General features: G+C 38.7%; 1 protein-coding gene across 2 annotated transcripts in view; it reads left to right on the top strand.

Annotated features, from left to right (window-relative positions):
• The window catches only part of eIF2gamma (eukaryotic translation initiation factor 2 subunit gamma), a 281173-nt gene that overhangs the window by 58419 nt on the left and 197085 nt on the right, over positions 1 to 25669 (top strand). For both annotated transcript variants that reach the window (XM_089249936.1, XM_089249937.1), the window contains one exon: positions 15578 to 15699. In XM_089249936.1, coding sequence (XP_089106062.1) covers positions 15578 to 15699 — 122 coding nt within the window. The remainder of the gene's footprint in view (positions 1 to 15577; positions 15700 to 25669) is intronic.

Genomic DNA, 25669 nt, shown 5'->3' with positions numbered 1-25669 from the left:
ATGTGTCATATGTTTTGTATGATTATATATGTGTATGTGGCCTCCTTTATTCATTACGGATGATGTGAAATAAAGTAGGTAGAAATGTAATCTCTGAAAGTTTTAATCAAAATTAAATATGCGCCTATTCATGTGAAAATTATGTATTTGTAAAAAAAAAAGTCCTTGAATTTTTTTGAAAAGTGCTTGAATAGTCCTTGAATTTTTTTTCGTTGGAAGAGTACGAACCATGTTAAATAAATTACGTTCCAAACATCGTGTGACTACAATATGGCACTCAGCGTGAAAGATGAAATTTTTCCAACTCAAGAGCATAGGTGACAATGCTTCTGATTTTTCAGTCTTATTAAAATCTTCCGGTCAAAAATAAGATTCTTCTGATTTTTCTTATCTTCATAGAAGAATCACTAAAAGTCCTCAAATTGTGCTTTGAATAAAAAAATCCCTAAAGAAAATGCTCTCCCAGTCCTTACAATTTCAGGCTGACCCCGGTTTCTCAGGAAAAATATGGGGAATGAGGATTTCAAGTAAGAAAAATGTAATTGTCACCAAATATGATGTCAAAAGCATGGGAAGTGGCCAATTACTAAAAAATCAGGACAGCAAACAATTCATCCCAGAAAACAAGATTTATACCTTACCTTGGATGAATAACTTTGAGTCGTTTCCTCATCAACACAAACAAATGCAACTCCGGCCACCTAAAAATCTGAGCCATGTTTTCCAGCTCCTTGACGAATTTCTCGACTGGATTGATGCTTGTACCATCAAACTGCTGTATCGAGTCCTCGACATCTTTCAGATATCATGGCAATAGTTCATCATGAAGCACTTGTAATCAGCAAAACCACATCTTGGAACTATAGACTTGTTGTCATTTACTGGAAGCACAGTCTTTGACATCTGTTGTAACCAGGGTTGGGGTTTTGGACAGGACAAGCGGTATAAACTGTCCAGAAGTGTCTGAAACTGTCTAAAACCTCCAAGTTTCAAAATGTTAAGTGGAAACCTTTTGGATTTTTTGTTTTTTTTCATGATACTAACATATTACAAAAAATACTAGCAGAAAATAAAACTAAATCAAAAATATTTCAAAAAGGTGTCATTTTTTTTTTTTTTCCTAAGTAAACTTTCACCAAATTGATGGTTTTAAGTTGGAAATCTGATAGTAAATTAATATCACGTATATAACTGTTTAAATATAAACACTGTTTTCAGTTTTTTAGTTTGTCATAAATGTTATTTCTACTCCACATCTTATTTTTCATGTATGATTATAAAGCAGGTACTGTATTTAGTACAGTGATTGTCCAAAACCCTGCTGAATCTCTCCAAACACTTTTCTTTAAAAAAATATATTACATTAAAGGTACCAAATACGCATAGTCACAGTTATAACCATTGCATTATTGTGAAACTCAACATAAATATTATTTTTTATTGGATAGCAATATAATGGTGTGAATATATATCAATGGTGTAGTGTTTATTTGATGCAAATTGTTCTGTTTTGACTTTTCAAACTTTTTTTTTTAATTTTAAATAGATCTTTCTATTTTACATTCTCAATTTTTAAAAACTAATTAATAAATAAAGGAAAATATATCTGAAGAAAATGAGGCCACTATGTAGCACCTACTCATGACTGGGTCATTCCATGTGAAATGAACACAATTTTTATATAAATTTTAACTCACCATCTCAGATTTTGATTAAACTTGGCACAGAGGTAGCCTACATGTAGATAAAGAAAACTACCCAATTTTATTAAAATATGTCAATACATTTTGAAAATATGGCGATGTGAAGTTGTCAAAATTCACCAAAAAACGGTTCACGGAAAATTCACCGCCAGGAAAATTCACCGACCAACAATTCACCGCCATGCAATTCACCGACGACAGTTCGATGCAAGTCAGTTAGCTAGGAATGTTAGCTTAGGAATGAGCGATTGAGTTACTGAGTGAGTGAGTGACTGAGTGACAGAGTGAGTAAGTGATTGAGTGACAGAGTGAGTAAGTGATTGAGTGACAGAGTGAGTAAGTGATTCAGTGAGCGAGGGGGTTACTGATTCAATCAGCGAGTAAGTCAGTCCATGATTGAGTAAGCGAGCTGCTAAGTGAGTGAGCGATCTAGTGAGTGAGCGATCTAGTGAGTGAGTGATCTATTGAGTGAGTAAGTGCCATATCCTAAAGATATGGCGGAAAGTTTAAATAATGACTTTATGAGAAGAAATTCAGATGATAGATGATACAGATTTGGGTTGCTGTATTTTTGAATTATATGACATCCATATTTATTGTGGGCATCTTTTTCTCAGCCACCTCGCTGGGCATTTTGCCTGTTGTGGCCTTGTATTTGTATAAATTACAAATTGCTGTTGCCCAATACAAGATAGTATATTCAACAAAATTCCATTAACTCTGTTTTACTCAGAAACTTCTAATGAAATGTTAAAAGGGATAATAACAGAATTAAAAGATAATAAAGTAAGTGGATACGCGATAAAATCAACCCCCTAAAAATGCTTAAAATCATCTCCTGTTATCACTTTGATGTTATAAAAAACATCGCTGATCATCAGTAACCAATGGATTTTTTTTATGCTGAACTAGCTGTTACCCACGATTTCACGTGATGAACTTTCAGAAATCCCGCCTTAGTGCGTATCTATATGAAGCGAGAAGAAACGTTCCGGCCCCCGTCAGCCCTGCCCTCGTGGGGGCCATGCCGAGAGGTATGTATACGTAAAATATACATATATCACCAGTGCTCCCAACATACAGGGTCAGGGTACCCGGGGGATTGCACATATACCTTCATGGGGAAGTTAAAAGATTTCATTTCCAGGGGTCCTTGCGATAGTGGAAGCCCAAGGTATATCCAGTCTGGGACCCCATAAAATTTGTGAATTCGGTTGAGGGTAATTGCGTGAGGGGGGGGGGCTGGATTTTATTCGTTGGTAAAATGAATATTTGCAGTGACCCTCACAGGGGGATGTCCGATTGGCTTTAGAGTCAGGGGTCCCATTTCATTTTGGGGGCACTGGATGAATCTCATTCTTTTCTGTCGTTTAACATTGTAGAATTTTCAACAGCGGAAGCCCAAGATAAATCCAGTGTGTGGGTGCCACACTAAATATCTGCGTATTGGATTTTATTCGTTTTAAAATTGATAAAAATTAAAAATTTTCTCGAATTAAAGATTGACTCGATCAATCACTTACTCACTCAGTGACTACTGGGTCACTCACTCACCCTCTCAATCACTTACTCACTCAGTCACTACTGGGTCACTCACTCACCCACTCAATCACTTACTCACTTGGTCACTCACTCACCCGCTCAATCACTTACTCACTCAATCACTTACTTACTCGGTCACTCAGTCACTCACTGGGTCACTCAGTCACTACTGGGTCATTCACTCACCTGCTCAATCACTGGGTCACTCACTCACTGACTTGGTCACTGGATCAATCACTCGGTCACTCAATCAATCACTCAGTCAATCATTTACTCACTCGGTCACTCACTCACTCAGTAACTCAATCGCTCACTCCCTCGCTAACTGACTCACATTGAACTGTTGTCGGTGAATTGCTAGTCTGTGAATTTTCCTAGTGGTGAATTGCATGGCGGTGAATTGTCGGTCGGTGAATTTTCCTAGCGGTGAATTGTTGGTCGGTGAATTTTCCGCCGGTGAATTGCTGGCGGTGAATTTTCTGCACACGCCAAAAAACACCCCACGGCCATAATTTCAAATTACTGTTGCAACTCTTCTAATTAAGCTAAAATGATAGGACAGGTGTCATTTTGCAGCATTTTCTATGGGCTTTCCTATGATATGCAACACAATATGGGTTTGAGATGAAATGTTTTTTTTAAATTTAAATTTTGAATTTATCAAAAAGCGCATGTTTAAAATTTTTCAAAAAATTATATTCAACACTTCACATTGTTGTTAACTAATTCCCTAAGTATGAAAGTGGGACTGTCATGGGTTCACAACTTTATAAAATTTCAAAAATATATATTTTACTAAAAAAATTGACATTTTTGTAAAATTTATAGATTTAAGCAGAAATATACATAACTTACCCATAAATAAATTTTCACTTTTTTCATAAATTTATTTTTAATGTGTTTAAAATGCAACTAGCTAAACCAGTCCAACTGGTTCCAACTGCCTGTGGGCATAGGCAGGCTGATCAGTCTTCATACTGATTCAGTGGCAGTTGGATGTGAATGTTGTTGGTGATTTAAAAAAAAAAAAAAAAAAAATATGTGATGGTAATAAGTTTCTTTTTTAAATGTTAATATCTTGTGAGGTGTTGGTATTAGTGAAAAAAAATATTTCAGTATATTTTCTTAGTGTTTTCTTCAGAAAATTTTTTCTATATTTTAATTGAGATCTGTGTGATATTATACAATGGAGAAAGAAAGATATCAGACACTACAATGTTGCAATTCTTTAAAAAAACAATCATTCTATGAAAAACATAAGGAGACTAAGAAATGTGCCTCAATGGATGTGTGGTATGTTTCCTGATATGCCAAAGATATCAAAAATTAATGATAATTGTAGGAAGCAGATTGGTTCATTGAAAAATATGCAAGGAAAAAATGATTGCAGAAAACTTTCGGATGATCAAACAAGCTATGTTCCTCCACCTTCAGCTGTTGTGCAGACACTAAATAGGTCTCTCCAGGAATTAAGAGAGCCCCCTGTGCGTAGTACAAATCTTCAGATGAAGAAGTATTCAACCAAAAAATTTAAAAGCATTGGGTTAGCACTCAAAAAACAACTATTTGCTAATGCAAAGGATTCCTCAGAAAATGAATGTGAGTCACTGGAACAATCTGTTATAGCTAATCTGAAAGCTAGTTCCTCTAGTAGTAGGAAAAAGAAAGTAATGCTACTGACTTGTTTGCCTGAATCTTGGAGTATAAGAAAGGTAATGCACGAATTCAATGCTCCTAACTACATGGTACGCCAGGCAAAAAAGTCCTAACCAAAAACCGGGAAAGATTTTGTCACAAGAAGTTGTGTAAACAGTACATTCTTTTTATGAAAATGATGAAATAAGTAGAGTAATGCCAGGAAAAACAGACTGTGTAACTGTGAAGGGGGAGAATGGAGATAAAACAGTAATATCTTGCAATTTAAAAGAAGCATATAAAATTTTCAAAGATAAATTTCAAGAAATAAAGATAGGGTTTTCTAAATTTGCAGAACTGCGCCCAAAACACTGCATTTTAGCAGGACACAGTGGAACACACTCAGTATGTATTCGCACTACACATCAAAATGTCAAACTTATGATAGAAAATGCTAAGCTCGGTATGGAGAATTGGTCTCTTATAAACACTGTTTGGCAAAAATGCTGTGCAACCCAGCATCAATTCATTGCATTATGGGGAAACTGTAGTTCTTGCCCAGGAAGTGACCCAATAAAAAGTACACTACAAAATTCATTTGATAATAATATGGTTGAGAATATCACTTTTCGACAATGGGTTTCAGTAGACAGATGTAACTTAGAAACCATACAGAAGACCTAATCAGAGTTTATCGAATTATTTTCTGAGAAATTGACCACACTGATACTCCATGATTTTCTAGCTAAGCAGCAAAGCTCTTTTGTAAATGAAGTCAAGGAAAACTTGAATGAGGGTGAATATGTTGTTACATGTGACTTCTCTGAGAATTACACTTTTGTGATCCAAGATGAGGCCCAGAGTTATCATTGGTCAAGTGATCATGCAACAGTGCACCCCTTTGTAATGTATTACAAAGGAGAGAAGAAAACAGAGCATATGAGCTATGTCATAATATCTAATTGTCTAGAGCATAACACTATAGCAGTTTACTGTTTTCAAAAAAAGCTAATTCAATTTTTAAAAACCAAATTTCAAACTGTACAGAAGATATATTACTTTTCGGATGGCAGTGCAGCCCAGTACAAGAATAAAAAGAATTTTATAAACTTATGTTTCCACAAAGAAGATTTTGGCATCGATACAGAATGACATTTTTTTGCCTTTGCACATGGAAAAGGACCTTGCGATGGTGTCGGTGGCACTGTTAAGAGATTAGCAACAAAAGCAAGTCTGCAGAGGCCATATGAGAACCAAATTCTTACTCCACAACAACTTTTTGATTGGGTAGTTAAAAACATTACATCTGTACACTTTGAATTTTCAACACAAGAAGAGTATATTGAAACTGAAAGATTTCTAGAACAACGCTTTAGTCAATCTGTTACCATCAAAGGAACACAGAGGTTACATGCCTTTATACCGATAGCATCAAGTACATCAAAAATATTAGTAAAAACTTTTTCAGGTACAACAGAATCTATATTTGAAACAGTCACAAAATCTCCGGAAAAACTGGCTTTAAGAGATATTCATGGATATGTTACTGCCATCTACGAGAGGAAATGGTGGCTAGCTTATGTTTTAACAAAAGACGAAGGTCTTGATGAAGTTAAAGCTACTTTCCTTCACCAAGCTGGCCCATCGCTGTCTTATGCATATCCTACAAAACCTGATATTCTATGAGTATCTGTAAATGACGTTCTTTGTAAAGTAAACCTAGTAACACCAACAGGAAGAATATATCAAATTCCTGGGGATGATACTGTAAAAACAAATGAAGCGTTCAAAAAGACAGTGTAAATCTTAAAAAATATACTGTTTGTATCAGGTTTGGCAAGTGACATTTGAATGTGTGTGTTAAGAGTAAATTTCAATGTGTACATAGATATATTAAGAATAAAGACTAAAGATTTATTTATTGGTAAGTTATGTATATTTCTGTTTAAATCTATAAATTTTACAAAAATGTCTTTTTTTTTTTTAGTAAAATATATATTTTTGAAATTTTATAAAGTTGTGAACCCATGACAGTCCCACTTTCATACTTAGGGAATTAGTTAACAACAATGTGAAGTGTTGAATATAGTTTTTTGAAAATTTTTGAAGATGCGCTTTTTGATAAATTCAAAATTTGAATTTTAATTTAAATTAAAAAAACATTTTATCTCAAACCCATATTATGTTGTATATCATAGGAAAGCCCATAAAAAATGCTGCAAAATGACACCTGTCCCATCATTTTGGCTTAATTAGGAGAGTTGCAACAGTAATTTGAAATTATGGCCGTGGGGTGTTTTTTGGTGAATTTTGACAACTTCACATCGCCATATTTTCAAAATGGGTTGACGTATTTTAATGAAGTTGGGTAGTTTTCTTTATCTACATGTAGGCTACCTCTGTGCCAAGTTTCATCAAAACCTGAGATGGGGGAGTAAAATCACTGTGTTGACTTGACACGGAATGACACAACTAACAAAACACAATTTCACAAACACTGATTACGCCTATATGATGATAAAAGACTTCAAGACCCAAAGTTTTTGTTAAATTTAAATTGCTGTGGTTATGAGGCTAGGAGCTAATATTTTACCGAATAAATTCAAGCTATATTTACAATTCTGTCATTCAATACTATCAATAGTAATACAATTGTACAATTCATATAATTACAATTCTATCATTCAATAAGAAAAACACTGGAAGAAGGCTTATCAAAAGACTGTCTTTAACACATTGGTTTTTTTTATTTTCATGTCGCCCAAGTTATGCATCAATTGAAAGAATATTTTAAAATTTTGTTATCTTAGAAATCATTTTGGCACAGATAGGGCAGCTAAATTAGTTATGTGTTATATCGAATGTTAAAAGGTGCAGCTGCGCTTGATTATTAGTGCTCGATTATTACGTAAGTTTAATTTCATTCTGTAGTCATATCTATTGTTTTTTTCTGATTTCCATGCAACAACTTTTTATCCCATTCTTGTATCTTTCATGTTTTCATAAATCTAATATCTAACCTCAAGACAGTTCAGTTTCAATTGTTTGATAACCTGATATCAGTCATATAACCCTTTGCACATACTGTTTTGAATTTCAAAATTTTATATTTAATGTAATTTTAATATTATAATTTATATAATATAAAGTTTATTATAGAAGTTACCTCTTCATCAAATTGCAAAGTTTTTCACTTAGTTATAAATATGAGGTTTTGGACAGATTAGGACAGTTTTGGACTGGAGGGTTTTGGACAGTACGATTTTATATTTTACCGTACTATCCAAAATCTTGCCAACTCTGGTAAATATTGTTTATGCCTATTCATGCCTTAAAAATACAGAAGACAACTGAATGCTATTGGGTAGCATCAGAACCACCAAACTTAGAATAGGCCTATGTATCCAACTGCTTTGTAATGCAAACTGTTGTTTCACCTATTTGCACCATAATTTTGAATGATGAATGCTAGTTACTGTCCAAGACCATGAAGAGTAATAAATACAAATTTTTTTTTTTCAACCAGCAGAAGTTTTTAATGACTACTATACTTATTGAACCCTCAAACTAAGCAAATGAAAAACTAATAAATCAAATGGTCCACATACACCCCATCCCCAAATAACCTTTAAAGCGATACAATTTCTGCTTCGGCAGAATCATTAATTGTAATCTCCAACATTTGTAATATTTGGCAATATATCAAGGATTCGCTGCTCAATTAAAATCAATTACATAAATTTTGTTGATAGAATTTGGTAAAAAAGTAGGACAAACCCGAGCAAGTAGGACATTTTACTGAAAAGTAGGACGAGTGGGAGCCCTGAAAATGGGTGCTTGTTGCACACTTCTAGCCAGTTTAATTTCTGACCTCACAGCAAAAAATCATGGCTCTTAATTAATATTCTTGTACTGAAATGGGTATTCTACTACCTCTCTAATATTTGGTCTAACTTTCTGAAACACCCTGTATTGTTTTCAAGTAAAAAAAAAACATTCAGAAAGTGACAAAAAATTTATAAAATGAAAAATAATTTACACTCTTCATGTTTCCTCTTCGTTTCCAACGCTTTGCATATTACTGTTTTGAATTTCAAAATTTTATTATATTTAATGTAATTAATAATATAATATAATTTATATAATATAAAGTTTAATTGATTATAGAAGTTACCTCTTTATCAAATTGCAAAGTTTTTCACTTATAGTTCTAAATAGGAGGTTTTGGACAGTACGGTAAAACCACGGTATTTACCGTGGTTTTTACCATACTCGCCAAAACCTTGCCAACCCTGGTTGTAACGCGGAGGTCGGTTCGCAACTCTGAGTCGTCATACATTGTTGACCGTTTGGCTTTTCTTCATTGGAAATGGAAACACTGCGTTGGTCGTCGAATTTTTTGTTGTCTGAAGTTTCTGATTCAAGTTGATAAAATGTTTTTTGGCAGTTGATCCCATCTTACATCACAGTCTAGGCACAGGAAGTTTGCAATAAGCAACTGATCTGTTTCACTCCATTGCTCAACAATTAGAGCCAGTCAGTTTTTGTATTCCTCGGAGCCATGTTCGCACCGAAAACCATTGAAACTACTGAGTCTTTCGATTTCCCCTATTGCCCTCAGACCCGAATACGAGAGTTCGTGTAATTTCTTAACAATCTTCGTGGACGCGCTCTTTATATTGGCGTTGATTTGAGGGATTTCACCCAAACAAATCAACATTTTGTTTATCGAAACTGTTCGAAACACTCTCACCATGAACGCTTCGTTGTCGAAATGCTGTTGACGTCGTGGATCAGCAAGATTTTTTGTCATCAGAAGGATTCTGCTGTTGCAGATCAGCGAGATTTGTAGTTCTCGAAAGGAATCTGCCGTTACCGCCGTAGATCGGTGAGATTCGTCGCCGTCGAATGGAAACAGTCTTCGTTGAATGGAATTGAAATAGCATCATCACTAGAAGGAAACCGTCATCGTCGCCTTGAAATAGTGTTGTCACAGGAAGAAAACCATATTCATCTTTAAAATCTCAAGAATGATTGTTATCCTGGAAATCGCTGGAATGATCGTCTTAGGAATCTTCGTCATCTTGGAAATCGCGGATGAGCCCTTAAATTTGTGAGATTTAATGATAAACTATAATTATTATTTACAGATAGTTAGACATTATTCCTATACTGTCTTCTGTCCATCACGTTGTCACTCACTCTATGCACATGCGCGCCCACACACACACTTGCCAACTCGATTCCGTCATGTGGCGCCATCTTTTTCACATGTATAACTATATTTGCAAAAACTTTTATGATTTAAGTTTACATTGCACATTTATTTTATTACGCTCTGAGGGCAATGATAACCCTCCACTGGGTTCCCACTTGCAGTCCGCAGGAGCTCCCCCAATTGTAATATCAGTGATCTGTGGGCCCCTCATGTTACACTTGCATCAATAAAAAATAAACTTCAATCTAGTTCCAGGGTGCATATGCACCCTCGAATGATTGATAGCACATATTGCAGTAAATCTGTCTGCAACATATACTATCAATCATTCGTATTATGTTCAATATCATGGTTTTGGAGTGCTGTCATGCACTCTCCAAAAACACCCTCAACAGCCTTTGCTACTGCAAAAGCTATCATATATTGCTTTTTTCATGCGGCACAATCAAAATCCACTTATGTGCTAATTTTAATCAAAGAATTAATTGTTAGTTTTATTTGATATGTGGCAGAAGGGGTTCTAGTTCATTGATGTTTCTCTCATATAGCAATACTGTACTGTATAATTGTTTTTCCTAGAAGGCATAATTGTTGCTGATGAAATTATATTTTTATCCGTTTATTGGTTATGGACAAAAGTGCCTAAGAAAGGCACCTTTTTTTCATGGTGAATTAGTTTACAAAATATGAACATTTTTACACAGTCCCTTAGTTTTTTGCTGTGCAGAATAAAATTTGCTGTATTGCGTAAAGCAGCATGTTATTTTATCATTCCGCACAGATATCAAAATTCTGTAAGCAAAGGAGACAGGTCTGTGCAGGTGAAATAAAAGGAAATGTGTCCCCTATCTGGAAAAAAATATTAAAGGGCACATTTTTCATGTAAGAACATTTTTCCATTTTACTGAAGCATCTCGGTGCTCATCATTTTCCCCCACTATTCTGGAACTAGGTCCCCCCAAGACCAAAATCTTGGGGGGGGGGGCGTGCCTCTTCTGTAGTGAATTTATAGTGTAAAAGAGGTTTTGTCCTGTACCTCATGCTAGAGCCCTGCCAGCCTTTCCTTTTCAGGGGTCATAGTGCTCACTTAAACCATTGAGGATAGATGCTTGATTTTATACTCAGGAGATAATCTGATAACTCTGTTGAATACCCTATGATGATTTAATGATTAGAATCATAACTTAAAATGCATTAGTGGAAAGAACTTTAAATTTCCCAATTTAAAAAAATCAAATTTATTTTGTTTTCAGTTGATGTTATTTTTTAAAAATTAAATTAATTACCTTTCAATTGATTAATGTATTTTAATTTTTTAATTAATTTTAAATTCCATTTTATGTTTTGTGTACGTATACAAATGCAAACACCAAAACAACTGGGAAGTCACCCTAAAAGGTAGTTGGAAAAAAATTTAGATTAAAATATAAAAACTGATAAGGAGAAAAATAAAAAAAAGGAAAAAAATATATATTTTTCTCTCTCTCTCTAAAATTATTCCAAGATATGAAAGTACAGAGAAATCTTCATGCTTTTCCATTTAATCTGCTGGCAAACCTCACGACACCATAGTTCATATTAGAAAGTATTGTAAGTCCTCGGAGATGAGTGCTAATTGGAAAACACCAGATAATCTTTAAAGAGTTGACTCCACGTTTCGTGGACACTTTTTGTTTTTCTCTGAAATAGTGTACGTATGTATCTTCAGTTACTTTTAAACTTTCCTCGTAATACATGGACAATTCCAGGTCCGGTCCAGGTGCCCCAAGTGCAAAAGGGACTTCATGAAGATGAGATCCAGTTAAAATTTTCGAGAGTGAACTGTTAGGCAGGCATTTCCGAACAGGTAGAGGGCCTCAGAAAAAGCCCTTTGATGCTCATAAGACCGCCCTGCGTAGACCACCATAAACAATTCTTTTTCGGAAATAAACAAACAAATAACGCCCGGAATTCTGCTTTAAAAAGCGATGAGTATATATAGTGCATTTTTATTACTTTATTTCGGAAATATTCAACAGATTCTCAAAGTGAGTGTGCTTGTGGCTCATCGCCACCCCTTTTCTGAGGGACGTCTCAACGCGTTGGTGTATTGATGCATGCTTATTCAGTTCTTTGCGGTGGGTTTTCTTTTTACATTAGACCAGGAGGTTCTCCAACTGTGCACTGCGACACCCTGGTGCTCCTCCAATCTTCGTCAGGGGCACCACGGAGCGGTGACACTGACAGGTTTTTTGAATATATTTTTTGTTAAACAGTTTTAGGGAGCAGACGAAGCTCGCGGATAAGTATCGAATAGGGGAAAGGGACACCTCGGGTGGAAAAAGATCGAGAACCCCCTGCGTCAGGCAATTCTGGGAAGTCACGGATAAATTATGGTGAAGTCGTGGGGGGGAGGGGCACGGGTGCCAAAAGTTTGAGAAATACTGGGATTAATTGGAGGGGAGATATACATGTCACACCGGCCATAACTTTTCCAGGAACCAGGAAATAATTTCTCAGATTCGGCACCCTGCTTTATATGCATAATGATGAAACAGTGATTCATAGGAAAGAGAAACTACGCCATCAAAAAAAGATGTCTGAAAAATTCACATTTTAACATAAAACTATGCACTATCACCATATGATATAGCACAATATATTGCCGTACAAATATATATAGAGAAAAGACTATAATTTCCACTCCCATTGTCTACATATCAGAGTGCTATTGACCCAAAATTATAGGTTTTTATTTACCCACCATTAAGAAAAACTCTTCCAGAACCCCCTTTTGTGCCCCAAAATCTTGGGTTTTTTAGGGCTCAAAAGCTCATAGCTGTTTTCCACTTTTTCTTAGTCTTTGACACTGCCCTATATACAAGCTAGTAACTCTTGCCAAGGCACCTGCAGATAACGTGGCATTTCTAGGCGTTATGAATCTAGCTAAGTCCCTCCCCCCATACATGAAGTGGTATTTCTAGGAGCCCAAGCTCTAACTAAGGCGCCCAAAGAAAAGGCGATACTTCTTGCAGCTTGAATCCTAGCCATTACTTCATAGGTTCAGTGGTCTGTACACAATAGGTTCCCGTGCCTATAATTTCTTCAAAAGGCACCTTAGTCAATGCTCTTGGTGGCCCTTCAGAACATAATGAGCATTACGTGAACGCCATATCCTCACAAGTATGAAAGGTATTTCTAGGAGCTGTGCCGAGAATGACCAATAGCAAGAGAAAAAAGTTAGAGCTAGAAGCGGGCAAGATTCTGCTCTTTAATAAAGGTGGAGAACAGAGACTGATCTAAACATGCTTCCAGATGAAGAGCTTGAGAGCAATTGTCAAAAATGATAATGAAAAAAACCACTTTCTTTTTTTTTTTCTTCTCTTAAGGGTTAGTACAAACCCAATCCCTGTGAAACTGCAAGAGGCGCAAATATAAATGTAGATTTTTTTTTACTTACTCATCATTTTAGTCAATGAAGGTGGAAAATGAAAAAGTCAATATTTCTTTAAGTTTTTTTAAAGATCAAAAGTCATTTAGAAAAATAGGCGCCAATGTAGGCAAAATTTTGACTGGGGGAGCAATCGCTCCCTCTGCTCCCCCCCCTGGCTACGCCACTGGGCCCCATGTCTCGCAGTAGGGCCCTAGGCTGAGATCTTTTGTGGGCCTTGATTTCATATTCTTCACGGGTCACCCCTAATATATGAATTTGTAATGTAAAAAACAAATGGAATCGCATCTGCTGAGAATTATCTTGGGCCCCTGAGCAGGAGCCCTGCCATACCCATTCCCTTTGTGGGGCCATGCAGGAACCTCAGTTGAATAGGAGCTTCCACGATAAGATCTGGCACAGTGATTTATGACAATAAATATGTAAATTAAGAGGTGCTGCCTAGATCCTCATTCCTTTTGCCTTTGGTCTATGATGATGTTGGGACGGCAGTAGGGACAAACTTTTTTGGATTAAATAAACAAAAATTTGAGTTCTGTAGTATAGGCTCAACAAAGGTTCTAGGAGAAACTTTACCTGATAAAGAGAACAAATATACAGAAATTGGCAGTCACGCAGAACATTTCGAGCCAAACAGCACCACACTAGAGATTCTTCTATTATAGTTATACAAACAAACAAATACAATGCCACAACAGGCAAATTGTCCAACGAGGTGGCTGACTTAAGAACATCATGGATCCCCGAGCCATTTTTTGGAGGCCCTACCTACTACTACACCACACATGCACCCCGCCCCCCGCGGAACCCCCCAACGAATCAGTACATGCGGGAATGTGCGTGTACGTATAGTGAAACCTGACGTGAAGTTTTTGTTGTTTCTCTGCAATGCTTGTTATGTGTAGTGCTGCCATCTGCCACCAGTTTTTCTAACTATGAGTGAAGTGTTATGATTGAATGATTTATCGTTGTAGGACTGTTGCTGTCTGTGGCGAGACTTTTTAACGGGGAGATCGGCTCGCATTTGCGCCTTGAAGTTGGAAACCACAGAAAACCAACTTCAGCCGACCACCACTGTGGGGTTCGAACCCGGATCCTCACATCGAGAGTCCGTCACTATAACCACTCGACCACCACAGCAGCATAGTGTTGGTTGGAAGATGAACAAGGAATCCAAACTCGTACTGGGGGGGGGGGGGGTTCAACTGAAGAAAGGAGACACAATTGGAAAAATTTTGATAAAGAGTGAAAAAATCCTTAGCAAACGAGAAGGATCCTAATTTTTTTAGGAACCAGTTTCTCTAAAGATAGATGACATTTTTTGGAAGTGCAAAGAAAGGAGGTGTGTTGGGATAAATTAAGCATCGAATAGCATTTCAACATTGAAAAGTCCCTGCATTTATCCACTCGCACTTTCCCTTTAAAATTATTTTGATGTGCAAAAATTTCCAACAGTGAAATGTGTTAAACACTGTAATAATAAATCTGTCACAAAAAATGTCATCCCTGCAATCGTGCCACTCTAGGCAGCCGCCTCATGCCTAGCGCCGACCCTGCAGCCCCTCATTCAGGAATGCAACTAGGTATCTCGCAGCCTATTCTTAGATAGCCGGCAGGTTTTTCCTATGCAATGCAAGGCAGTGCTTCCTTTGTACTTCAAAGTAGTAAAACTATTTTTCAAGGTCATGAGATAGGACGATCATGTAAGTGTTGGGGGGGGGGTTGTTTTTTCAAAAAAAGTTTCTCGCCTGCATACCTTTTTCTCTGCAAATAAAGAAAGAATGTGTCCAGTGGGACACATGAACAAAATTTCTATGCATGTTTTCCTGAAATTTTGAGTATTTGATGCGTTAAAGTACATCAGTTGCATCTCTATGCATATCATTATTAGAATGAATGCCTGTTATGTTAGCTATGCTTGCTTTCACTTCCATTAAATTTGTGTTGAAAATTTTAGATTTATAAATCACTTGGAAAATCGAGTTTTCATCATCAGTTCCTATGTTATATTACTGTAAAATGTTTTTTTGGTTGTTTTTTTTTTTTCAGATTTACAAATGTGACAATGAAAACTGTCCAAGACCATCTTGTTATAGATCAGCAGGCAGCTCAAAAGAGGATGATTTTCCTTGTGATAGAATGAACTGTTCTGGAAGATTTCGCATTCTCAGGTGATATTTATTTTCAGTAATGTTGTACTCTTGATTTCTTTCCATTTTTATAAATTTTACACTTGAAGGAAAGGGATCACAGGATTCTAATAATCTGTTTTTTCTGAAACTAATCTGTCAAGCTTTTGTTTGACCATTCTTTCAGTGAGAAAGGGACTGGTCTTGCCATCATTTTGATGTGACAATCATTTTCATAACTGACTGGGATGAGAATTTCAGAATATATTTGAAGCGAAGTCTAAACTTTGTATTGGTACGATGCTTCATTTCAGACCAGTTGATTTTCAGAGTTTTTAGCTATTTCCTTCCAAAATTACAAATACAACGGCACAACAGGCAAATTGCCCAACAAGGTGGCTGACTTAAGAACATCATGGATCCCCGAGCCATTTTTTGGAGGCCCTACCTACTACTACCACACCACACATGTGCTTCACTGAGTTTATACACTTCAAGCTCTGACATTTGTTTATTCATTTCTCAGACATCCTTCGAGGCTGTTTCTAAACTGGGAGCTATAGATTTTAATTTATTGTAAGTCTAATTCTTGGCAGAAGTTTCTTTCGGTTATTTTTGTCATTTAAACCTAAAGTAATTTACTACATAACATAATAGTGCATTACTACTTGGGCCGATGGCACTGAGCAATGCTGATCCAGTCTTTGTTTTTGGGTACGTTATGAATGGCAAAATAAGATTTCAATCATTCGTGGTAGCTATTCCAGTTTTCAAAAGATTCATCAAATAGTTCAAAATAAAACTGGAAGGGTGCACTGGTTGAGTTCGCATAGCCATCTTAAAAGAAATATGGTTTTGGTTGGTTTTTTTAATCCTTGGTCATCAATTTATCACATTTTTAGAAGATGCGGCTGATTAGAATTACTTTAATGGCACTAGCATACATAAATGGCATGATACAAACATGAGTTGGTGCTATAACAGGGAAGAGGTGATGCTCACTGGGGGAAAGCACCCGTAGCGGAGATACAGTACACTAGCACAACAGTACTACCTACCAGGCATGAACGTAATCACATATATAATATTGGGCAATAAGAATCTATTTTTTTTTCCAAGAAGGAAATTGATGATCCAAGTAAGTTCAATTGGTAAGTTAGGCCAACACCTTACCTGCTGTCACTTGGTGCACCATCTGATCAACCTAGTTCTACATATTTAAATTCTAGGGGCGTTTGCTGGATCGTCCTTTGGAGAAGGGAGGCACAAGGAGCTTTCTAAACAATATGCGTTTCAGACATGTATATGCATTTACAATGGTTTGTCGCTTATTTAATATGGCCAGTCTATGGAGCAAACCCGTAGGATTCCATGTATCTGTAGAGATTCTACTATCTGTTTGCCCATTTTGTGGGGCAATGCACTGGCCTAATTCAGTACCCGTAGAGCTCTTGTTACCTTGGATGACCTGAAACTTTGTCAATCAGGGTGTTACTGTGATGTCCTCAGCAAGCAAAAACGCATGATAATCTTTTTATCAATCATATCATGAATAAAGTGGTGTGAACATTCTGGAATGGTGATATATATATACAGGGTGGTAAGTATTGCCTGCACAATAATTACACGTGATTTCTTGTGAAAAACTAATATGGAATTTTTTGTTTTGTTTTTTGAGTTGTAATACTTTAAAAATTCATTACATCACTTTCAAGTCCTGCCAAATTCACCAAATGTACAACTTGGCATTTTGAAACTGGATAATAATGGTATAACTGGATATTAAAGGTATGAAAAATGAAGAAAGAGCCAACCATTTTTTTCTCGCATACACTTTTCAAATTTTCGCATAATGGTTAGGCTGTTAATCAATTACACTATAAGTTTGGTAAAAGATTTTTTGCAAAACTTCAGAATAAGAGGGGTGGGAACTCTGCGCCACACTGCGCCAAAATTAACATCTTGTGCCATCCTGCTCCAATAGGGTATTTTCGTATTTTTCTGTGCCAAATAGCAAATTTTGCTTCAGTATGCCCGAAATTTCGGAAAGGACGTCAAAAAATTTTTGTTCCTGCTTGCCGCGAAACGATTCTTTCTGAAAAGAGATTGTTTTATTCCACTGTACTTCAACTATCGCCGTATTTTAACTATCAGCCCATCATCTGGCTTTCCATCGCGCAGGGTGCATGTGTGGTGTAGCAGTAGTAGGTAAGGCCTCCAGAAAATGGCTCGGGGATCCATGATGTTCTTAAGTCAGCCATCTCGTTGGGCAATTTGCCTGTTTTAGCGTTGTATTTGTATAATATCCGTGATCGTGCAACTGAGGATGGTTTGCAATGGTCTTTCAGCTTTAAAGCGCAAATGCGAGTCAGTTTCCGTATTCAAAAAAAAAAGTCTCTACTGGAAGCAGCAGAAATGAATGTAGTCATTGTGTCAAATCCTGATGTTTTGTGAAAAAAATATTCCGGGAGTGAAAAGAGCATGTTCACCGAATTATAATTGCTAATTTAGAAACTTTGCCGAATAACGAGCGTTAAATCAGCAATGTTGCCGAATAACGAGTGTCAGATCGCCAATCTTGCCAAATATTGAGTGCTGAATCGCCAACCATCGTGTTGATTCTTCCGAAATTCTCTCCCATTTTGCAACAATTTCTTTCTGAGTATAAACAAATTGAAACTTGATATAGAAAATTTATAATATCTATAAAGACTAGAAAATGTTTGGCCCATTTGAAGGACTGCTGTTCCAGACAGCAAATAGTGCCCTCGGTGAGAAAAAAATCATCTTAAATAGACTGGTGAGAAAAAAATCATCTTAAATAGACTGGTGCGAAAAATTTTATGACAGCCGCTCTTTCAAACAAGGTGTCAAAGCCTGAAACACCAAAAACAAAAAACAAGCTGATGAAAAGATGTTTGATAACAAAAGAGAGTGCATTTGTTTTATTTTGAAAAGGGGTGAGGGTTAATGAAAATATTGTTGTTAATTTCGCTGCTCCAATTTAAAAATATTTGCTCCTAATCCTATATTTTGCTGCTCCAAAGCTGCTCTGAATCCTGAATTTTGCTGCATGGACTGCTCGATTGCTCTGGAATTGCGCCACGTGTCACTTAAATGGTCTGTGAATGTGCTTCTTAGTTCATTTCTACACAATTAGGTTTGAGGTGCAAGCCACGTTCGATAACCTTGAGGACCACATTTAGCCCATTGACCACAGGTTTAGCATAAATGACTTAGAGCAGCGGTCCTGAATATTTTCTAACTGGTGGAGACCTTTTCAACGAATAATTTCTATGGCCAAGCCCTGTTTGGCTCGAGGAGCCCTTTTTAGCACATTATTTATATGGCGGAAGCCTTTAGGCCTCTTTTTTAAATTTATTTAGTAAATTGACTTATTTATTTCACTTTTCTCGAGCAGTTGTGGAGCCACTGGGAAGTGTGCAAGGGTTTCGCAGAGCACCGGTTGAGAACCGCTGGCTTAGAGGGTGGGTTACATTGAATTTCTTAAAAGAAATTTTGAGTTCTAGGCCTTCAAATAGCAGGTAAATAAGAAGGCAAAAAAACGAGGGAAGAACAGGCTCTATCCATCCACACACGAGATTCAATGGGAAACTATAGGTTTCTCTCTCGTGGGATCCCGTAATGTGCGTTCATCCCTAAAGCAGAGTTTTCCTAGGAGTAGGCTTTTTGCTCCACGTGAACCGAACTGGATCATTTTGCGTCTGCAGAAATGTGTTACATAATCACGTGTTTCCAAGTGTGGTGCATCCGGTCAGGACGGCTTAAGACGACTTCATATACAGTGTATTAAGGAGTTCTAGGACGGCTATATAGTATGACCCTGACGTCAGCTATTCTATCTTTGAAGGGAAATAGAGCAACACGAAAATAAAAAGATCGCTGAAACGCGCGAAATACGGCGCTTAACTCTTCCAGTAGCAGTCTGCCAATCACGCCCGACGTAAAGTGTTGTCGTGAGCCGTATTGCGCTCTGTAGGAAAACAGTCGTACTGCTTTTCTTATTGGTGAATGGACGGTCGCGCTGGGTGATTCACGTTGCGCAGCACAGAAAACCTGCTCCTAGGAATAGGTTTGTTGCGCAGCTGAACCGAATTAGACTATTTCGCTCCGACAGAAACGTGTTACATAATCATGCTACGCATTTGTGTTTTCCTAACAAGGCACATCAGATCAGGGCGGCTATATAAGGTACACTCATGTCCATAAATTGAAGATGCCAGCTCCGGCAAATAAAGGTACAGAAACAAAACAAACGGTACTTATAAATAACGCCTATTTATTAAACAAAAGATAAAGAACAAAAACGATGGTGTATGTATGATACCATTCATAAAAACCATGATTTTTGCTCGCTGGAGCAATTGTAGAAAATATCTCCTTTACAAAAACTTACTATTACATGGTTGGTATGATGGTTAATACATTGTATATCTCCCATGCGATGAAATACAGTCCGTACAACGCCTAGGCATGCTGAGTATCAAATTATCGATCTGATCTTGGGGCAGATCACTCCACTCAGCAAGCAATGCTCTACGAAGTTCCAGGTATACATGTAGGAGGTGGTTGACAGGCTGCAACTCATCGGCCAAGCATGTCCCACACATGCTCTATCGGTACACACACACAAAATGGTTCTCTTGTTAATGGTTCGCCAAGGGACAGAATCCCTGCACATTAATGGTAATTCCGGTGTGTGTTAAGCAGCGATGCCACTGACTCACTATAGCACAGCGATTACTCAAAATTCAAGAAAAGAGGCACATACAAATTTTGTTCATGCAGAGGGATGCGTTCTTTCCCAGATGAGAAATAAAAAGTGTGTAGGTTTGTTCGTCCGTATAAATTGTTTTTCTTTCCTACCACGCTGTCTCATGACCTTGGAAAGTAGTTTTCACTAAGTCAGGTGAGAATGCTGGCCATTCCATACAGGTTATATCCTCAGATTCAAGGCATTCGTTTACGATGTTTGCTCGGTGAGGACGGGCGTTGTCATCCATAAACACAAATTCTGCGCCCATGGCACCCCTAAACAAACGAACATGTTGTTCCAGAATGATGTCCCGATAAATTTGGGCTTTCATGGTTCCGGTTTGAACATGCAGATCTGTTCTGGAACCCAGTATAATTCCCCCCCCCCCCCAAACGAGCAATGCTGCACCACCGTAATGGTGTTGTTCTTGATGGTAATGGGTACCTGGCGTTCTCCATATGAAAGTCCGACGTGAATCAGACTGCAAGCTAAACCTGGACTCGTCGGAAAACATCACACAAGCCCACTGTGACGATGTCCACATTGCATGTTCTCTACTCCAGGCTAATCCCTGCCAACAGTGAGTTGCCGTGAGCAGAACACATCTGACAGGCCTGCTAGCATATAGACCAATATCTCCCAAACATCTGTACATGGTTTGCCTTGAAACTGTGGTACCCGTGGCTGCAGATAGCTGGCGAGACAGGTCGGATGCTGTGCTCCGTCTGCTTCTTTTGGCAGTTACTGCCAAATACCGGTCTACATTCGGCGTTGTAACTCTGGGGGCGACCTGTACTGTAACGTCTACTGACATTTCCGTTATCTTGGAGTCGTTGCCAAAGCCTAGAGATGACACTTTGGGCAATTCCAAGTTCCTCGGATACTTCCATCTGAGTACGGCCATGTTCCAGGCGGCCGATAATTCTACCACGTAAAAAATCATCCACATGCGTCTTCTGTGTCATAACTATTCGCTTATGGCACTGAGCGCCTTGTGAACAATTTCACTTCTTTGCCACCATTCCTTATCCTCCCTCTCTCTTATCCCCCCTCTTACACTCTCGTCATTGTCACATACTATCGGCATTATCTGTTGGCTTCCTGAAATTTGCATATCATTCTTGCAGATGTGCATGATAATTCTACAGGTGAAATTTTTACTTTAGATTTCGATTTCCTTGTGATTCTGAATTATCCTTAATTTATGGACATGAGTGTATATGGCTTTGGCATCAGCTACTGTCGTCTGCATGCTCCGGTTTTGATGGGAAGGAAAGGAAAACACACAAGAGTGAAGAGAATAACGCCAAAACCGCGGTGCACGACGCCTTTGACGCCTCCAGAAGCAGTCGGCCAATCACGCCCGACGTAAAGCGCTGTCGTCAGGCGTATTGCACTTTGTAAGAAAACAGTCATGCTGCTTTTCTTACTGGTGAGTGGACGGTGTGTCACGCTGGGCGAATCACATTGCTCGCAGCATGGGAAACCTGCTCCTAGGAAAACCTGGTTTTAGGTGACACAGCCCGAGCCACGTCTGGTTTTTAGAGGAAGATGGGGGGGGGGAAGACGGAACCTACTTTTTTTAACCTTCAGAAAATAACTCTCAGGTATCTTTATGTTAGGGGGTTATTCAAGTATTACGTCAGCATCTATGGGGGATTTCCGATTTGCTGACTTTTGAGGACTGAGGGGGAGGGTTTGGATGATGCCATCATCAACCACCCTTTATAAAAATATCATATATTCTTAATGGCGTCTTACGCGGTGCGCGAAAAACGGATAAAACTTTTCACTAGTTTGTGGGTGCCTGGACTAACATTCTCCCTATTGAGTCCCCTACAGAGCCACTTTAGTGGTCTCTAAATACTTAGCGGCTCCAAGTGATCTGGAAATGTGCCGCGGGCCACTTAAGTGCTTTTCACCTGTGCCGCGCGTCATACAAGTATTATGCCGCAGATCACTTAAGTAATCTGGGAATGTGCTGTGGATAACTTGAGTGATGTAGAACCACACTGGTGGCCACATGAATGCTTTAAAACTGTCACATGTCATTCAAGGAATCTCTAAATGTGCCACAGATCGCTTGAATGGTCTGGAATTGTGTGACAGGTCACTTGAGCGATCTGTATGTGCCACTTGGTTCATTTTTACAAAATTAGGTTTGAGAAGGACAGACGACATCATAACCCCAGGGCCACATTTGGTCCGCATAGGCCAAATGTTTACCGCTGTCAAGGATTAGCAAAGGCTCAGAGGCAGTGCCGTCTTAACGCATGGGCCCACCTGGGCACCTCAAGAAAAAAAGGGCCTAACAACAATGAGAACCGGTTCAAATTTTTGAGAATTCACCAGGTAGGGCATCAGAAAAATCACTTGCCCCGGGGCCCATGATGCTCCTAAGACGACCATGCTCAGAGGTATGGTTGCAATGAATTTCTTGAGCAATTTTGAGTTCTTACCCCCTTCAAAATAACATTGAAATTGACAAATTGATTATAATAACATATAAAGATATTTTCTTTCGAAATTTTAATTCTTTTAAAAAATAAATTTTTGATCATCTGTGGGGGAAACCACAAGCTACCAACTCAGATTCCACTGCCCCCCCCCCCCCCGGATGTCTCTGATTCCACCAATATGTATTAGGAGGAAGGGGACAGAGCGCTGACAAAATTTTGCTTACGGGGGTAAGAGTTTTGCTGACTTTCTCTGACAAGGAGGGGGTCAAAAGTGGCTAAAAGTTTGACACTTGAACAGGCGCTTATTTTAAAGCGTGCATGTGCTCAACCCATGGCCTAAATGTAGCCTGCCTCAAGTGGCCCCGGTACACTTACAAATAAATTAAGTGGCTCGCTGCACATTCATACCTCATTTAAATTACCCGTGGCATATTTCCACATCACTCAAGTGGCTCGCGGTGAATTCTTACTTCAATTGAGCGGCCTGAGGCAAATTTCCCAATCCCATAAGTGGCACGCTGCACATTCCCAGATTGCTTGAATGATTCGTGGCACATTTACAGCCCCAAAGCAGAATATTTAGCACTGTTCTGCGACGAGCCCTCAGCTAACTGGAAATGTTCTGCAGTAAAAATCCCTATTCAGGTAATAGTGTTTTTTGCACTTTTTCTTAAAATCCTTCCAAATTGTTCTGCAATAGCGGTAATTGTTCTGCGACGCACGTCGCAGATTTTGGCACATTCTGCTTTGGGGATTTACAGATCACACAAATAACTTACGGTGCTGTTCTAGATCACTTAGTCAAGTGGCCCGCGACACGTTTTCAAATCAATGAAGTGGCCCCACACTCTTCAAAAGATTGAGTTAAGTTGAAATGTGCCACGAGTCATTCAGATGGTCTAAACGTGTGCCTCTGGCCGCTTGAGTCATCAGGAAATGTGCCACAAGTCACTTGAATGATCTGAAAGTGCGTAGCGGGCCACTTTAGTGGTCTGGAAATGTGTCAAGAGCGCCATTAAAATCTTCTACACTGCTGGCCACCCAATTTGCAACACCAAGAAAGACAAGAGATATCGCAACAATATTTATTTTGTAGATAACATGTTGACCAAGCATCAAATGATTAAATTTATAGACTTCTGTGAAGTGTGGTTCCTGCCAAAATCAGTAGCCAGAGTAGCCGCCATTGTTGGAGATCACCGCTGCCACACGCCTCGGCATTGATTCAAAGAGACTTTGGATGTGTTCTTGGGGTACAGCAGACCAAGCAGCTTCCACGCGTTGCCAAAGTTGATCTGGTGTGGCAGTTGGGGATGTAATCTGGGTCAATCGTTGAGCAACCATGGACCACATGTTTTCTATCGGCGAAAGATCCGGGGAGCGAGCTGGCCAGGGAAGCAATTCAATCTGGCGATTGACGAAGAACCTTTGGACAATGCGTGCCACGCGTGGTCGCGCATTATCCTGTTGAAATATGGCTGTGGGCAAGCCCTGAAGGTAAGGAAGGACAACTGGCTCCAACACCTCTGAGATGTAGCGCTGGCTTTTTAAAGTACCGGCAATGCGTACTAGAGGAGTGCGAGAGTGATATCCAATACCGCCCCATACCATAATACCCGATGCAGGGCCAGTGTGGCGGTGCATAACGCAGCTGTTCAGCATCCTCTCTCCACGGTGTCTCCAGACTCGAATCCGACCATCGTGGTGTTGCAGACAGAAGCGTGGCTCGTCAGTAAAGACAATTTCATTCTATTGTTCTGTCCACATCCTTCTTTCATCGCACCATTGGCGGCTGAGACGTCTGTGGTTCTGCGTCAAGGGTAGACGAAGCAATGGACATCTTGCGGACAGACCACTCTGCTGTAAACGCCGTCGAATGGTACGCGCAGACACTGGATGATGCGGTACAGACTGAATGTGCTGTGCTATGGTTCGTGATGTGGCTGAGCGATCCGTCACTGCCATACGCACAATACGCCTGTCATCACGTGAAGTGGTGCACTGAGGTGGATGCGATCGAACACGTCGGTCCATCGTACCCTCCTGCATCCAATGACCACATATCCGCATTACAGTTGTTTGTTTTCGTCCAACACGACTACCGATTTCCCTGAAAGATAATCCACAATCTTGGTAGGCCACTATCCTTTCTCTGTCGAACTCGGATACTTGATCAAAAGATGATCGCTGTTTTCTACGAGGCATAATTGATCGTTTTTTTTTAAAAAACCACAAGGAAAACACAATTGCCGTACTTCAAATCGTCGAAATCTCCAAGCCTTAAATAGCGCTTTGTAGTGGCGCGTGATGTGCGTCTGCGCTGAAATTCTAATCATTTGCATATCTCGCCTCCGCTAATGCATGTTGTAAATTTCATATAATTTGCATGCTTCCTTCAGGGTGTTGCATTTACGGTGGCCAGCAGTGTATATATATAAAAACGAATGTATGTCTGTTTGTCCTTTATGCATGACTACACCATTCATCCAATCGCCATGCAACATTCAGAAGTTGTTGAGTACACTCCCGCGAAGGTTTCTGGCATAGTTTTTTTTTTTTTTTCCTTTCCTTCCATTTCCTTGAACTTCCTTTCTTCTGAGATCGCAGCAATGCACGATGGGTAATCTAGTAATCTATAAAGAATGCATTTTGCCACTTGAGGTGTTAATGTATTGCAGCCCATTAGGTAATCGGTGTGCTACGAGCGACTCAAGTGATTTCGAAGCATGCAGAGGACCACTCAAATGATCAAATGTGCCTCCAGCCACTTAAAGTA

This window comes from Pholcus phalangioides, unplaced genomic scaffold (genome assembly GCF_987345545.1).
Source record: "Pholcus phalangioides strain wild (caught in Gottingen) unplaced genomic scaffold, Ppha-v1.0 ptg000022l_1, whole genome shotgun sequence".
Lineage (NCBI taxonomy): Eukaryota > Metazoa > Arthropoda > Arachnida > Araneae > Pholcidae > Pholcus > Pholcus phalangioides.
This window is presented reverse-complemented; position numbering and strand designations above follow the sequence as displayed.